At 37.6% G+C, this 17,601-nt stretch overlaps 1 protein-coding gene across 1 annotated transcript in view; it reads left to right on the forward strand.

The window, feature by feature from the left end:
• The window catches only part of ITCH (itchy E3 ubiquitin protein ligase), a 111,987-nt gene extending 94,796 nt beyond the window's left edge, over positions 1-17,191 (forward strand). Inside the window, exons 16-24 of the mRNA XM_039498432.1 lie at positions 769-857; positions 2,056-2,215; positions 2,502-2,635; positions 4,791-4,931; positions 6,652-6,772; positions 7,375-7,479; positions 11,038-11,134; positions 11,571-11,643; positions 14,565-17,191. Coding sequence (XP_039354366.1) covers positions 769-857; positions 2,056-2,215; positions 2,502-2,635; positions 4,791-4,931; positions 6,652-6,772; positions 7,375-7,479; positions 11,038-11,134; positions 11,571-11,643; positions 14,565-14,664 — 1,020 coding nt within the window. The 3' untranslated portion in view covers positions 14,665-17,191. The remainder of the gene's footprint in view (positions 1-768; positions 858-2,055; positions 2,216-2,501; positions 2,636-4,790; positions 4,932-6,651; positions 6,773-7,374; positions 7,480-11,037; positions 11,135-11,570; positions 11,644-14,564) is intronic.
• The last annotated feature ends 410 nt before the right edge of the window (positions 17,192-17,601 follow it).

A 17,601-nucleotide genomic window follows, 5' to 3' on the forward strand; every position in this document is an offset into this window, starting at 1 on the left:
TGGCTTTCATTCCAAATTCAGGGTCTCATGGGAGAGCAAAAACTGGTTGTCCTTGGACAGAGATTTATATGAAATCACCACATCGACTGGATTGTTGTGAATGTCTGCTGTCTGACCAAATCAGCATAGTCACAAATTTGGTATTATGCCAAAAATAGCACTAAGGAAATTGCTTTTTAGCATCCAAGTTTCTTCTTGGTACCAGAAATAAATATGGCCTGTGTGCAAAGATTAATTTTATCTTGAAAATTATATTACATCTACTTGTGGGAGAAAACTGTGGAATGGAAAATGTGAATTTATAAATACATTTTAAAGAATTTATTTTGTGGGTTTTTTAGTTGTTTAACATGTCTGTTAGAGACTTCTCTCCTATTCTTCCTGGCTAGCTTACCACTTAGTGTGACATCTTGGTGGTGCTCAATAGCCCTGTTTTTTCTTTTTGGATTAGCCACTGATTTGGGGTACAGATTGTTATCCTTTTTATAGTTGAAAGACTATACTTGATAGACTAATGCATTCCATTTAACAATTCTTGTGTTCCTTTTCTGTCTCACTTACTAGTACACCTTTCATCTTCTAATCTGCTAGATAGAAATATGTTTCTGCCAAGCTATCAAACATTTCCTGAAATGTTGCTTTATGTACTGCACCTAGTTCACTTCATGGTCAATGAAAATATAATTTCCACGCTATTGGATAGCAAATAGTAATATTCTGAGACCAGCTGCTTTTATTCTTCATAACCATATTTTTTTTTTCACTAAGATAATGAGCTTCAGCCCTCAGGATCTGCGAAGACGCTTGTGGGTCATTTTTCCTGGAGAAGAAGGTTTAGATTATGGAGGTGTTGCAAGGTAAACTAAAGAAATGTGTGTTTCACATAACAAATCAATCTGAACACCTCATTCTATGAATATTTGGTGTGAACGATTCTCACAAGGAGATTCTTTGTTTGCTGTCTTTTTAAAATGCCAATGAGAGTTTTTCCCCCCTCTCTATATATGATCACCTCTGCAGTCCTAAAATTCATTGTCAAAACTATTGTAGGAGGATGTGTCTTCCTGTGTGAATATATATTAAGTTTAAAGTGCCTCAATAAAGTTTAGAGCAAGCATTTATGTAACTCTGCACAATAACTCATAGGACAAAACCATGAAGAGCAGATTAGAGATTTATTGAAATAATGAATAAGAAAGTATTTAATAAGTATTCTCAAATTTTGTTCCATGTGCAAGTCTTTTTATAATACTTAAAATGAATATGCACACACTACTTGCAGGTCTGTTTTTGCTATACTTTGTTTTTTTCATATGCAGCATTACGAATTAACCTTATATTGTCAATGTGTTGTAAAATGCAAAATAACAATATTGTGAGGGGAAAGACAGTAGTATATTTCATGCGATTCACTCTTTAGCCTTGGGATTATACTTGAATTTTAATTTGCAAATAAATATAAAACACACATGCTTGCTAGCAGGAAATTCTAATCTGTACTTAGTCTTAAGGTTAAAAAGTGAATTCTTGAATTTACACTCCCAGCAAAGAATTGGAACCAAGTTGTAGTATAATTTGGATACCTCTTCCACAAAGGATGATGGTGATAATGTTTTTAAAGTATGAACCTGTCAGAATTGATCTCTTCCAGATTTCCTGCTTCTCTTAGAAAAGCAGCCTTTGTAAATACCTGCCACAGAGAAAAGAAATGAACTTTCTAAACGAGAAATGCTCGCTGACACCCAGGCATATGTTAATTGATACAATAAACTACATCTGAAGCTTAAGTCAGTGATCACTTCGTTTGAGAACTAGCCAACTCTGGACGTTAGACATACTACTTTTTTTGAGCTGCATCAGTTAATCATGTAGCATGCTGACACCTACTGTGTGCTAGCAATAGGCAGCTTAATAATTTTCTAGATAGACCAGTGTTAACAGTTGAGCACTAGCCAGTCCCTAAAATAATTTTTAGCATATGTAGTAGCAAGGGTACTTTCTAACGTCATCCTGTTTTCTTTTGAAGTGTTCATGATGTTTTTTGTGTGGTTTCAGGGAATGGTTCTTTCTGTTGTCACATGAAGTGTTGAACCCAATGTATTGCCTGTTTGAATATGTAGGGAAGGATAACTACTGCTTACAGATAAACCCAGCTTCTTACATTAATCCAGACCACCTGAAATACTTCCGTTTTATTGGCAGATTCATTGCTATGGTAAGTTCAGATAATCAGTGCACATCCACCATAGTGTGTGTTTGTTTTTAAATGTCTAGTTTAAAACACAGCAGTTGTTTCAAATCAAGAGATTTGTTGCCAGAAGGCTGGCTGTAACAGCTAATACATTCAGATCACATTTTGAGGTGTGCCAATAGTAGTGATGGTATTACAGAACATCTTACAACACCTTTGGGCTCCAGGGTTTATTTGACACATTATATTGGAATATTAGGTAACCAAGCATTCTTTGGATCATTCCTTGTCTTTTTTTCATGTTTTTTAGGCTTTGTTCCATGTGAGATTCATAGATACAGGTTTCTCTCTGCCGTTCTATAAGCGTATCCTAAACAAGCCAACAGGACTCAAGGATTTAGAATCTGTTGATCCAGAGTTTTACAACTCTCTCATCTGGGTAAAGTGAGTTTCTAACTTTTTCATTCGTTCTTGAAATAAAAATCCAGATGTTTTTGAAGTTTCATTTTATTTATTTGTGTAATTTAGATATAAATTTGAAATGTTTTGCAGACAGATATTGAATAACAGAACTGTATAAATTGCAGACCAGCACTGAACTTCTTGCATTTTACTGTCATTCCAACATACATGTTCAGTAGTTTGGTAATGCTAAAGTTAACTGTCCTCCATAATTCACTGAATATTGCACAAACTAGCATTCTGTTTCTGTTTATTTTCCCTTTGAATTCATCTAACTGAATATAAGCAGCCTTACACATTGTTGGAAATAGAAATGTCTGAATAGATAATCAAATATTGTGTCCGAACGGTAGATTCAATATTAAAAAAAAACTTCTTTAGTGTAAGTTAATGTAAAGGGTATTTCAGTGGAGTCAGTTAATACCCAAACCCAGTATTACTTTCTTTTCAAAAAATTCTTTCTTTTTTATGAAAAAAAACAAAACCAAAAATACACCAAGTATTAGGATGTCTGAAATGAACAGTTAGTGGATCTCAACTTATTCCTCACTTCCCTCTAATCCTTCATCAATCACCCCATCCAAACTCTACTTCTCTTAAAATTTGCTAAAAATATACTCCATAGTGTAAAAAAAAAAAAAAAAAGTATTTCTAAAGCAATTAAAGCACTTCAAAGTTTAACTTGATTAAAATCTCTGCCTTTTCCTATCCTTGACTCCTGTGCTTCCCTGCAGCCCCGCCCTTGACCCCAAGACCTTTCACCTCTTTTCTTTCCCATCTATGCCCTTTTAATATCCTATCCATGCTCTATGTACCCTTCCCTCATAGCTTCCCCCTACCTTGAAATTTGGACAAATTTAGAGTTTGTCGGCCCAAGTCACTTTAGAAAGTTGAGTAAGTTATAAAACTTCAGGTGTATTTTGAAAACATTGTAACTTTGCAATTTTTTTTTAGGCAGACTTCCAGAAAAAACTACTTTTGATTGAGGTGTAATATTAAAAATTTCAGTAAGATTAATTACTTTCCAGGGAAAGTAGAGGAAGATTTGAAAATAATGCTTAAAATGGAAAGCTAGATTCAACTCTGATTAACAAGGGCCTGATCCATAATAATACAAATATAAGAGAAAAATGGGCCCTATGGATGTGATCAGTAGTAAAAACTATAGAATTGTAGTTCTTATTTATAAAGCACTTGCATTGCTGGCACACTCAAGGTGCTTTATTTTATAATAAAATAATATTAAGAACATAGTTTTAAAATGCCTTATAAGCTTAAATAAAAACAGGGAGGAGCCTCTTTAAAAAGAAGGAAATGGAAACTGGGAGTAGGAAACAATAATTACAAATGTAGTAGCGGTCAAACTTAAAAACACTTTTTGGAATAATAAATTATAATAAAAAGACAATACTTAGTTCTACTTGAGTGCAGGAGACTGGACTAGAAGACCTTTTGAGGTTCCTTCCAGTCCCATGTTCCTATGAGTCTATGACATTGAGATATACTGAAATCTAGTGAGAAATTGATTGAGATAAATTTCAGAAAGAAGTCAGTCCCACACCTGTAGACTCACCACAGAAAGGCTAGTAATTGGGGTTTGAGCAAAGGTATCCATGAAACTGAGGCTTAGAAAGTAAGTATAATCACTAGAGCTTACGTGTTTATAGGCTTTAAAGTCAAAAGTTCCATTGTAAAATCAGCTTGGTATATCATCATCAGCTAAAGTGGGGAGGGGGGAAATGCAGGGATGCATTTTTTTGATACAGTATGATCACATTAACTCCAGACATCAAATACTACATTCTGCACAAGCTGAAAATGGCAGAAAAGCACTGCTGAAAGACCTACAAGAGGGAAATTACAATAAACAATCCTTGTAATCATGAGAGGGCATGTGTTGCTGATGCAGTCATCCAACTAAATTACTGTTCAGCCTGCACACGTTGTGTAAGTAGAAAGTAAATGTAACATCAGACACACAGCTTTTTTTGAAAAGCCTATAGTCAAAAGTGATTCTTAACTTGAGTCATGAACTCCGAAAAAGTTTACTTAGTAAGACTCTTGATTAAAAACCTCATCTAGTTAGCACATGACCTCTTGGCAGTTATTTACAATACATGATGTTTGTTTCTTGCAGAGAAAACAATATTGAAGAATGTGGCTTGGAAATGTATTTCTCAGTGGATAAAGAAATTCTAGGTGAAATAAAGAGCCATGATTTGAAACCTAATGGTAGCAACATTCTGGTCACAGAAGAAAATAAAGACGAATATATTAGGTAAGAACAAATGAGTGTGTTTTTATCTATTCCTTTACCTCCATCTATTTCTTTCCCTAATTAAAGCAAAAGTTGAATTTATCTAGCTACATAATTTAAAGCGCCACAGAAATACTTTCAATGAATAACTGATACTATTAGCAGCAAGTGACTATTTTGGATGTCATTTCTGAAGAGTAACTTTTAAACGAAGCTGAAGAGCCACTCTTGTACTGAAGATGTTCAAGCTTAATGTCCAATATGCTCTGATAGTCAACAATCTGAATGTCAGATTAGAAACCATTTCAGAGTCCACTGAGATACTAGCTACCACTTTTATACTGTCAGATTTAAAACATTAGTTTACATCTCACATGTTTTTTAATGTTTTTTTTATTGTCTATCAAAAAATATGTTTAAAAGTTCTGTTCTCAGCTGGTTGTCTGTTAGCTGCATGTGCAGTGCAATCAAAATGCTTATTTTGTGATGTCAGTCATAGGCCTGGAAAACACTGTAGTGTCATAAATATGAGATTGACTTCACTACAGGAACATTCTGAAGCTGCATTGGGTGGGAGGGATCTTTTACTTAAAAAAAGACGCTGTTATCTTGAATACTAGCAAAGGGAATGCAAGAATGTATGGGCCAAAGAAACTTGTTAATATTGAAGTAAATTCCTCCATATTTGCTGCAGTATGAAGACCTTACACTAATGATGTGTATTGGAGGCACAGAATAAACTGAATCTCATTTTTTTTCATTTCTAAATGATTTATTCTATTAAGATTACTGTTGGTTGGCAGGTCTTGGTATAATTACATGAATGAGCTGTGACAAAGTGTCAAACTGTATGGAACATTTCTAAATAAATAACACTAAGTCACACAAAGGGTAACACATTAGATAGGGAGCACTTTTATATTTTGGAAGATATTAATAATAGAAAACCTCCTGAATAGAATCTGCCAAAAAACAAAAAACACCACCACCTCTTTTAGCTTTCAGCAGCCCAGGTAAAGCTCGGATTCCTATTGCACTCCCAATTTTCTGTCTCTTCCTGTGTCCTGCTTTGTCTCCTGAGTTGCTAGGATTGATATCAGAAATTAGCCTTCTCTCCTCTAGACTCCAATTCTCCTGACAGGTTAGGCTTGAATTCAGCATAATATCTGCTTCTCCCTGGGTTCAGGTTCTCCGGGTCTCCTGCCTGCTTTTCACCCTTTTATTTATGGAGAGTGGAATTTCTGCCACAGAGCAAAGTTTCATGATTAACAGACACAAATATGGAACTTTCCAAATGGACATAGTCGTTTCTTGGTAAGCTAGCAGTCCTCATTATCTTCACCAGTACAACTTGACCTAGTTTTTACCTTTTCATGGTTAATGACTGAGATTTCTGGGGAGAATATTGGACCAAAAAAAAAAATCTTTTTTTCTCAAATACCTAGGGACTGCTGTGCACTCATTAGTATAATTGCTGGATAGATACTGCCTCCTCTTTGATCATGTAAGCTTTTTCTTAGCGGAATGGTTAGAAATGAAAGGTTTTAACTTCACTTTAATGCTGGTTTGTGCTATATTGAGATGTGTTACAAATTAAGTGGTGTTTTGTCCTCAGAACTTTCCATAATATTCTTTAACATAGTTCACAGTTCATCACAAAGTAGGCTAACAAAAGTAATGTGGATCTGGGCAGCATGGGACAGTTTAAATGACAGATTACCTTATCTTTTTTCTTTTCCAGGCTGGTAGCAGAATGGAGACTCTCCCGCGGTGTTGAAGAACAGACACAAGCTTTCTTTGAAGGCTTCAATGAAATTCTTCCACAGCAGTACTTGCAGTACTTTGATGCCAAGGAACTAGAGGTGAGGGACTTATTTGGGTACGAGTAGGCACAGTTGATGTTAAAGTTAACAAGACTCGGTGGGAGTCCAGCCCTCAATTTGCAAAACAGAGCTGTGTGATTGTTGAAGAAACTGTTGGTTAGTGGTGAAAATTTTTCCTAAACAGTTTCTTTGGTTAACACATTTCCCTCTAGGAAGCATTTTTTTATTTCAAAACAAAAATATGGAAAAGTTATATACACAGAAGAGAGCAGTGTTATGGTTCACACTCGGTAGTCATATTTAATATTTCTTTTAACTGAGCTCTATATTTGAGGTTAAAAAACAAGCAGTTATTCATCTTTTCATTAGGGAAGATTATCTCATTCTATCTGGTTTCTTCATAGTCAGTGATTACCGTTTCCTGTAGCAGGTCTGAATAAAGCTCTGTGTCCGTGAGGTCACCAGCATTACTGCTTATTGATTGGTGGAACCAAGCAGCTACTTGAAAATAAAATAAAAAGTGAATATACAGTCATAGTAGGTGTTTCCAAGTGCAAGCACAGATGTCCTTTGCTGCCACCATATAGAAGCCATTGAAACAAAATATTAGCTTATACATCTATATTTTTCCCCCAAAAAAGGTGCTTTTATGCGGAATGCAAGAGATTGACTTGAATGACTGGCAGAGACACACCATTTATCGGCACTACACCAGGACGAGCAAACAGATTATGTGGTTTTGGCAGGTTTGTGATTGATTTTTCCTTTATTTTTAAAAGTAAGAATTACAGAAGGGGTGGGACGATGCTACAGCATGATGAGCAAAAACCAAAATCACAAAACAAGTCTGTGCTACCATAATACGTCCAGTGCCACTGTATTTGTGCAAAGTAATGAACATTGGAAAACATAATCCCAACTATACATTCAAAATGATGGAGTCTAAATTAACTGTTACCACTCAAGAAAGAGATCTTGGAGTCATGGTTAGCTCTCTGAAAACAACTACTCAATGTGCAGTGGCAATCAAAGAAGCTAACAGAATGTTAGGAACCATTGGGAAAGGAATGGATAGGAAGACAGTAAATATCCTAATGCCACCATATAAATCCATGGTACACCCACACCTTAAGTACTACATGCAGTTCTGGTGTCTGTCTGTCTGTCTCTCTCTCTCTCTCTCTTATATATATACATAGAGAGAGAGAATTGGAAAATGTATAAAGAAGGGCAACAAATTTGATTAGGGGGATGGAACAGCTTCCATATGAAGAGAGATTAAAAAGACTGGCTGTTCAGCTTAGAAAAGAGACAACTAGGGGAGTTATGATAGAGGTCTATAAAATCATGAATGCTGTGGAGAAAGTGAATAAGGAAGTGTTGTTTACCCCTTCACATAACACAAGATCTTGGGGTCACCCAATGAAATTATTAAGCAGCAGGTTTAAAATAAACAAAAGGAAATACTTCTTCAGACAACACAGTCAACCTGTGGAACTCATTGCCAGGGGATATTGCGAAGGCTAAAACTATAATGGCATTCAAAAACAAATTAGACAAGTTCATGGAGAATAGGTCCATCAATGGCTGTTTGTCAAGATGGTCAAGGATGCAACCCCATGCTCTGAGTGTCCCTAGCCTCTGACTATCAGAAGCTGGGAGTGGACGACGGGATGGATCATTCAATTGCCTGTTCTGTTCATTCCCTCTGAAGCACCTGGCATTGGCCACTGACAGAAGACAGGATACTGGGATAGATGGATTATTAGTCTGATTCAGTGTGTTCGTTCCTATGTTCTTTATGTTAGGCTATCATGCAGCCAGACAAAATGATCTGGCTGATACCTTCCTCCATTCTCCAGTGGCCAAACAAGCAAAACGAAAATACCAAGTTCCATCCCACAATTTGAGCAGTTCTATCTACATGCAATCCTGGCTTTTTAGATGGCACCACAGTGAATGAGAGAATTTGTCAGGGCCGTGCTAAGGTCACCCCACGACAAAGACACTAAAAAGCTTGGTGTTTTTGGCGGGAAAAGACGACACCTTCCTAGGACTTGAATTTGGTGTTGTCTGTGTTTATGGACCCTCCTTTTGAGCTGTTGGCATGCTCTTTTCTGCACCTTTCATCAAAGGTAGCATTTTTGTAGTGCCCATGTCCTCTGCCAGGAGGGTAGGTGACCTAAATGGGTTGGTCACAGATCCACCTTGCACATTTTCTACAAAGACAATGTCCAGCTTAGATTGCTCCCTCAGTTTCTCTCTAAAGTGGGCTCTGACTTCCCCATGAACCAGTTTACCTGCCAGTTTTCTTTCCAAAGCCACGTGTGCACAGGGATGGAAGGCGACTCCAACACCCTGGACGTTTGTGTGCATTGACTTTTTTTACCTAAATAGGACAAGGCCCAAAAAGGCCTCTTCCCAGCACTTTGTGTCATAAGCAGAACATACGAGAGGTCGAAGAACAGCTCAGAGGCTCTCTAAATGAATCACCAGTTGGATCATAAAGGTTTATACTGCCAAGGGAGTAATGCCTCCTGATAGTCTCATGACACTCTTGACTCGAGCCCAGTCAACCTTGGCTGCATTTTGGCATATGTTCCCATTGTTGATGTTTGTAGAGCAACAGCATGGTCCTCGGTCTGTACTTTTCCCAGACATTCAGACTGTTGCTTCAAGGGATCATGTGTCTTTTATTAATAAAGCCCTACACAGATCAGGAAAACATGCTACCTGCTAAAAGAAAGAAATGGCCATAAGGTGCGAAGAAGTAGTTGTCCTAGCAATGTTGATGGGTTTCAAAAAAAGCAAACAGCATTCTGGGATGTATTAGCAGAAGTATTGTAAGTTAGACACGAGAAGCAATTCTTCCGCTCTACTCCACTCTGATTAGGCCTCAACTGTAGTATTGTGTCCAGTTCTGGGCGCTTGTAACAAGGTCCTCTGCCCGTCCCTCTTCCTGGGGCCCACTGGCTGCCCCAATAAAACTCAGAGAGGCCTCTAATTCTTCAGCACCCATGGCTTTATTTACACCAGGTTCTCCCACCACCAGTGATATACTATATACAGCTTGCAGGCCTTACAATCTCCTCTTCCACACAGAGTCTGCCCTCAGCCTGGAGACTAAGCTTACCCTGGCCATTCCCCCCTTCTTCTGGCTGCCAGCCAGCCTTTAAAGCCCTTCAACCCGCAGGTGCAGCCAGTTCTGAAAGCCAGGCACCAGACTTCTCCCCAGCCCCAATTTATTTCCCCTGATTGGGGCTCGCTGAGCAAGGGCTAATTAGGTGCCTTTGCACCAGCACCCTGCTACAGCGCCACATTTCAGGAAAGATGTGGACAAATTGGAGAAAGTCCAGAGAGGAGCAACAAAAATGATTAAAGATCTAGAAAACATGACGTATGATGGAAGATTGAAAAAATTGGGGTTGTTTAGTTTGGAGAAGAGAGGACTGAGAGGGATATAAGAATTTTCAAGTATATAAAAGGTTGTTACAAGGAGGAGGGAGAAAAATTGTTGCTCTTAACCTCTGAGGATAGGACAAGAAGCAATGGGCTTAAATTGCAGCAAGGGCGGTTTAGGTTGGACATTAAGAAAAACATCCCAACTGTCAGAGTGGTTAAGCACTGGAATAAATTGCCCGGGGAGGTTGTGGAATCTCCATCCTTGGGGATTTTTAAGAGCAGGTTGAATAAACCCCTGTCAGGGATGGTCTAGACCATATTTAGTCCTGCCTTGAGTACAGGGGCCTGGACTAGATGACCTCTCAAGGTCCCTTCCAGTTCTATGATTCTATATCAAATGTTGGATACTGAGTGTCTGATGTTCATTTAATACTACACTGTTCTAATCTCCATTTTGATCACCTCTTGGACAGTTAGTATTTTAGAATATTTTTCAGAAACCTATTTTCTGTCTTTCCTAAAATAAAAATAATTTGGAGTGCATCAAGATAGCTCCTCAGAAAATTCTGATAGTCACTTATGCAGACAGAAACCCATGTTCTTAATTCTGAATAAAGAGACCAAATAACTTAAATGTAACTTTTCATGTTCCTCTTCACCTAACTCGTGTTCTTTTGGGCAAGCAATTTAACCTCTCTATTTGTGAAATGGAGATTATAATGTTTCCCTAACTTTGTAAGGTGCTGAGAGATGCTTTATTAATGCAAACTATTACTGCTCCAGAGGCTTTTCACAGTAATATAACTAATTGGTTAATTTATGGTCATTGATGTTCTTTGTGAAAATAATTGTGTGTGTAGAAGGTGCACCTACATATCTGTTTTATATTCATTCCCTTTCAGTTTGTGAAAGAAATAGATAATGAGAAGAGAATGCGACTACTGCAGTTCGTTACAGGAACATGCAGATTACCAGTTGGAGGATTTGCTGACCTCATGGGTATGCAGAATAATCCTTCTAATGTATTAGCTCATTTTTGAAAAGGACAAAACTGTATTTTGTGATTGTTTATTAACAGCTTCTTTTTGTAATGAATCAAACCAAATACATTTCACTAGCTATTCTCATAATTCCCCATTATATTTCGACCATAACAGGGTGGAGAAAAACATACACTGATCTCAAGTGCCCCCAGACTTCCTTCAAAACCATTTCTTTAAATTTGTGCATTTCACCATGTAAATGGTTTAATCTGGCTGGAGATGAGTGATTGGAGGCACACTTCTTTATTCTTCTATCGCCAGTAAAAATAATCTTGTCTTTCTGAGCTGCTTTAGATTATCTACTGCATTAAGGAAAGCTAGCTATATCCCACACTTACCCATATTTGCAGCTGGCATGAGAATCACTTTAAAATACTTGATTTTTATTGCAGGGAGCAATGGACCCCAAAAGTTTTGTATTGAAAAAGTTGGAAAAGAAAACTGGTTACCTAGAAGTCATACTTGGTGAGTACTCATTAGATTAGAATATTATTGTCCTTCTAATAATCCTTTGTTACTGATAGACTACTTGAATATTTTAGCAAGGGTTAATATAGCAACATTTTGTTTTGGGACTCTAAGCATAAATGATGCCCAGAAATATCTAGGGGTCCAGAGATTACAAACAAAAAATCACTCTGGCCTGGAATCTGCTTGACAGCCGTAATCACCCTGTATTCTGCAAATCCTATGTTAGCTTTAGCTAAAGTGGAGAATGCCCAGGACCTTTTGGAGTCAGGCCCTAAATAAGTATGGATAATCATTTTGAACTGAATCATAGTTTAGTGTCATGCCAAAACAATTTTATAGTTCTTACTCTAAACCTTAGTGAGCCACATATTTGTTTCCAGTGGGTAATCAACCTTTTTTTTTTTTTAACTTGATTTACATTTTTTATTGCCCTCCACTTGTTTTTCTGGCCAACTGTAGCAAACAATACCCTCTGCAAAAGTGGAACTGCCTGTAAAGGAAACTGATGAGCATCACACAATCCTAGTTATTTTCCTTCTACAGCTAGATCCAGATATATAGCCTTTCTTCTGTCACTGGTTGTGCCCCAGTTGACAGTTTGGTGCTTGGCATATTTTGATGGACATGTTAGGAGCCAAGTATTTATATTGCATGAAATGTATTAATGCTTTGGAGTATGGCAGGGAAGGCACAAATGATCGAGACTGCTTTTGGGAGTGTGGTAAGGGGATACATTGGACTAGTGCTCTGCAGCTGAGATGGGTGTTTCAGTAAAAATAAAGTATTGACACGAAAAATGGAGCCAAGATAGTCAGAAATTATGCATAGCTGTAACTCTTGACTTCAAGTTGTTTCTTGTATAGCAATTTCTTCCCTTGTAACTGCACTTTCTATAAATAAAACTTTACTCTTAGCTCACAGCCAGCTGTCTTTTTTAAGAATATCCTTGGGCAAGTCACCTGCAGTCATTGAACCCCGAACCTCCACATCTAAAAGCGTGAGCTTCTACTGCTTGAGCTAAAAGATAAAATCTGTTAGCACAGAGGCAAGGACCCATAACTCTGTCTATGTGGTGCAGTCACTATCAGGAGACAGAGTCATGCTTAGTGTGGGTTACATAAACATCTGGCCAAAGGAATGTCTCAATTAATTGCCAGTTTCGAAAGCTCTAAGGGTCCCTGTGGGAATGGCTTTCCTACTGTGGTAAATCTTATGCAAAGATGATTGAATGCCAACACCGTCTGTTGCCATTTTAACATACTAAATTTGTTTCTTCCTGCATCAAGAGAAACTCAAATTTCTCATGACTTTAACGTTTAGTTGATTATTGTATATTGTTAGAATCCTGCCCTTATTCACTCCAAAATAACTTGAACCTTTCAACAACCAGAAGCTGTCTTTAATGTACAGTACGGTCCCCATATTCTGTGGCATTGTGGTATAGCATACTGAAAATTCTATGGCAGCGTCATTACATTTTTTGGAAAATATTGTGAATAAATCATGAGCATCTGTTTGTTATGGTATTAAATTCTCCACCTGTGAAGGCATGGGTAGGCAGTTTGGGATTGGGTAAGCATTTTAGCTTTATATTCCTGCTAAAATGGTAAGCAGAGAAATAGTTGAGCATGGACATTGAAACATATAGAATTTTTGAATCAACATAACATTGAGATAAAGGTCAATTGAAACCTCACAAAGCTGCTGTCTGCAAATTGAGGGAGAGAATACTGCTTCTCTTTTATGTGATTCATGTTTTCAAGGTTATTTTCACAAAAATGTATTTTAAATGAAAGTTGAAAGTCAGACAAATATGCTGTGGCAAGGGATAGTCACTGCAAATTCTAGTAGTTGCACAACTAGAATACATGACTATTGTCTAACTTAATTTAAAAATTGTATATAAACTTACCGTATTGTTCCGAGTATAGGCCGCTCCTGATTATAAGCCGCACCCTTAAGTTTGTTTTATTTTTAAAAAAAATTTTTATTTTTTTTTTTAAAGGGGCTCCCGCCCCCTTTGCAGGCAGCCTGAAAGCTCTATTCCTGGCCGATTGGGGGCTCTGGCCCGTCTGAGTCCGTCCGGGCTGGGGGGATGGGGGCTGGGCTGGGATTGAAGGTCTGGGCCCCCGCCGCGCGGGCCCCCAGAGCCCCTGGCTCCGTGGGCGGGGCGGCTGGGGGTTAGCTCTCTGGGCTCGCCCCGCGTGCCTGTGGCTCCTTCCCCGCCCCTACCCGCGGGCTTTATTGGGGCTCGCTGGGCTTTTCGGCGGTGTTTTGCTCTTCGCTGCGCGGCTGCGATTCTGGGATTTGGACTTAAATTGCAGGACTACTTCCAAAAAAGTCAGCATTAATCTGGTCTCATTCCATCAATCACAATGCATTTTATATTAGAAAAATTCCCCTTTGACTTAAAAAATAAAAACAGAAAAGATGCAACTTACTCTGTCTTTGGTAGACTCATTCCTTCAGCTATTTTCATTTTTCTTGTGGGGGGAAATAAGTAGTTTTCAGTAGAGTAATATTTCCAGGGCATACACTTTTAAAAGTGACTAATGATTTTGGGTGCCTAGCTTAACACTTTAAAGGGATCTGATTTTCAGTGGATAAGTGCACCAGACTTCTGGAAATCCAGTCTTTCAAGTGTGTCAAGATTTGCACCCAAAAATAGAGGCATCTGAAATCACTGGTCACCTTTTGAAAATGTATAGACCCAGGCTATCAGTGGATTTTTTTCTTTCTCCATCTAAATATAAAATAAATAGCTGTGTAATAAGTGTGATTTCTACTCTGGATAGTGGGGAGTTGAGTATCCTGGATTTATGTTCAAGGTGTATCTGTTAGTAAAATGATTGTTTTTGTTGTGTTTTTTATTTTTTTTCATTCTTTTTTAGAAGTTGTTTAATTTTTATTTTCAGTTTCAATCGCTTGGACCTGCCACCCTACAAGAGTTATGAGCAGCTGAAGGAAAAATTATTATTTGCAATTGAAGAAACAGAAGGATTTGGGCAAGAGTAATCACATGTGTGAATTTGCACCCTGAAGAACGTGAACTTGTGTGGTGTACGTTCTTCACTTCCTCTGCTTGTTGCACATCTCATTGTAAAGTAAACTTGACTAGGATTTATTTAAACAATTACTAGTGTGTAAGTAAATGGATGTTATGCTGAGACTTTATCCCCACTAACTCTGGATTTCTACAGAGCCCTTCCAGAAATCAAATCAGCAAATTATTCTTCTACAAATGATATCTGACCTAACTAGAGATTTAATACCGCTCTTGGCTCTGCTTTGTTTCACTCTTCATTAATTAGAATTTGTCCTCCTTAATGACAGTTGTTTTTTTTTTTAAACTAGTCTTTCTTTCCTTTTAGTAGCATTTCTTTTGCTACTGATGCACTGGGAAGTCCATTGGTAGCTGCAATGCTGCAGCATCCTCATGAGCCTCTTTACAACAGTGTTATTAGAGCCAACCTGTAACCAGTCTCTGGGTACTATGAGCAAATCCATTGCTTGTGCTGTTGTTTCTTACTCAAGTGTGGCCTGACTGTTTTTTCCCCCCCTCCTGGAGCTTTTTCACATTTCATCTTGATTCAGATCATTGCTAAGGGGGTGTAGAACTACCGCACATGTCCAGAGTATAGTTTTTTTTTAAATCCTGTTAATTCTGGCATGATAACCTGTCCGAGGTTGTTGCTGTGTTTGAGCACCCTCTCCAATCTCAGAAGAGTTTTGATCCATTTCCATATAATACACACACTTAATGTCAGATACAATATTAACACTGAGGTACTTCAACACTCATTTTGCAAAAGACGAGACCACATGGGACTGCAAGTAAATGCACTGAATACATTTACAAACTGATGTTTCTTGTCAAATGAGTTAATGGAAAGTAGACTTGATGTTGCTGTTAAGTGCCCAATCAAATAGTTCTAAGATTGTATCCAGTTGTCAGGAAAAGGGATAGCATGTAACTGGATTCTAAAACATGGCTATAAAGCAGCCTTGCTTATAATCTTAGTGGAGAACTGATGTGCTATAATTGGCTAAGAGACAGTTGGTGCTTGAAAGTTTAGTCAAGGATTGCAGACTTCGAAATGTTGCTATATCAGTAAATTCAGTAACTCCGTAGAGGTTAGAACTAAGTGTTCAGACTAACTCAACCCTGAGTTGCTTCTGAGCAGTAACTTCTGTAGTGTGTTTTCTTTCTGATTTGGACGGAGAACACCTTTCACTTCCCGTTATAGTCTGTTAGTATTACAATTCTCTAGCAGCATACAATAGTATTTTACATTATACTTCCTCTTTTGGAATTAATGCACTTTCTGTATATGGTCAGCTCTCTCCCTGGCCTTCCTCCCTCCAGATGGTTAAACTTCAGTGGGATGAGTTTCTAACTCTGGGAAGAGAGATGACACTTGAAATGGCATTAGTGCATGTTAATGCATACATGCCACTGTCACAATGCCCTTTGGAAGGCTTCTGATATTAGAGCTGGAAGAGGACAGATGGGCACTGTCCAATCAAGCTTCCATCTCAGAAGAAAATGTTTCCCACCATTTATTGTGAGGGCTTTTCTGTAGCAGATCATGCAAAGGGATCAGTTGTTCCTCAGCATGTGCTTGTAAGAAGGGATAATGGCTTAGACCTCTGTAGTGTTTTACTTTCTTTGCCATGCATAGTCCAAGAAATGCATGTAAACATGTTGTTGGTTTTAGAGAAATTGACCCACTTTTATCTTTTCCCTGGTGGATGAGAAGTGAACTGACTATCTTACCTGGAGGAATGTCTGCCAGCTCCCAAAACATCCGATGGATATCTTACAACGTATGGCTCATGGAACAAAAGCCTGATAAATATTTTCTGTTGATAATTCTTATAATGAAGCCTAGCTAGCTAACATATTTACAAGAGAGAAATTAGATTAAGTGAGATAATGCAAGATTAAGCTATGGAAAATAATTTTTGTGTTCTGCATAATGATTCATGTAGGGACCTAGAAATAATAATGTATAAATATCACCCAAAAGGCTTTCTGCCCTATATTTTTAAAATAAAGAATAGTTATAATTGAGATAGCCATAGCCCTAGTTCTATAGGGTGTGGCTGTTTAATATTTTTATGGTTGAAATGTTTAGTTCAGGAAAAAGGTAAATGCTTGTATATATTTTTGCAGTCCGGGGTCTCACTTACTCCATTTCTTCCTTTAATTTAAATGGCATGTTTATATGTCTTTACTGCTGTATTAGGGAGGGGGAAAGGGGGCTGGATATCCCAAGCACGAGAAGTCATGTTAAAATATTGCAAATAGGAAATACTTCACTGAAAAATGAATATGTAAAATGAAATATTGAATTTTGGCCAAAATGTTAACATTTAAAAATAGGTTTATAGCAAGTGTTAAATTAGCAATATTTCTGAAAACAGAACTAAAAATTGCTTTTAAAATACATTTTGCTTTGTAAGCATTGTAAATGGTAACAAATCTGTTAATATTTTACAGCATGTTATGTTGAAATAAAAAGGAATTAAATATGAGCAATTAATGCACTCTTCTGCTCTTTATGGGGACCTGGGGAAAACATCATGTGCATAAGCACACAATTTGGCACACCGCGTGATGGGTAGAGTGAATTTGGACTCCAAGTGATCTTCGGTAGAGATTAATGAACATGTATATGCCTTTCTTAAGTTGATTTAGCGGCAGCCTGTAAATTGCAGTAATCTGACACTTTGTCTCTACATAAGATTTACCATAACTCTATTTGAGATTTTGCTTTATGAAAATGTTAATTTTCCCATAACAATTTTGATCCACTGCTGTTACAGCTAACACAGTCTAATATTTCTGGGTAGTTCAGAAAATGTTAACATATTAATGAAATGTGTCGTAAAAGGGTCATTACTTAAAATTTGCTGCAGTATAAATAGGGCCCTACCAAATTCATGGTC

Source organism: Mauremys reevesii, linkage group 13 (assembly GCF_016161935.1).
Source record: "Mauremys reevesii isolate NIE-2019 linkage group 13, ASM1616193v1, whole genome shotgun sequence".
NCBI classification, from domain to species: domain Eukaryota; kingdom Metazoa; phylum Chordata; order Testudines; family Geoemydidae; genus Mauremys; species Mauremys reevesii.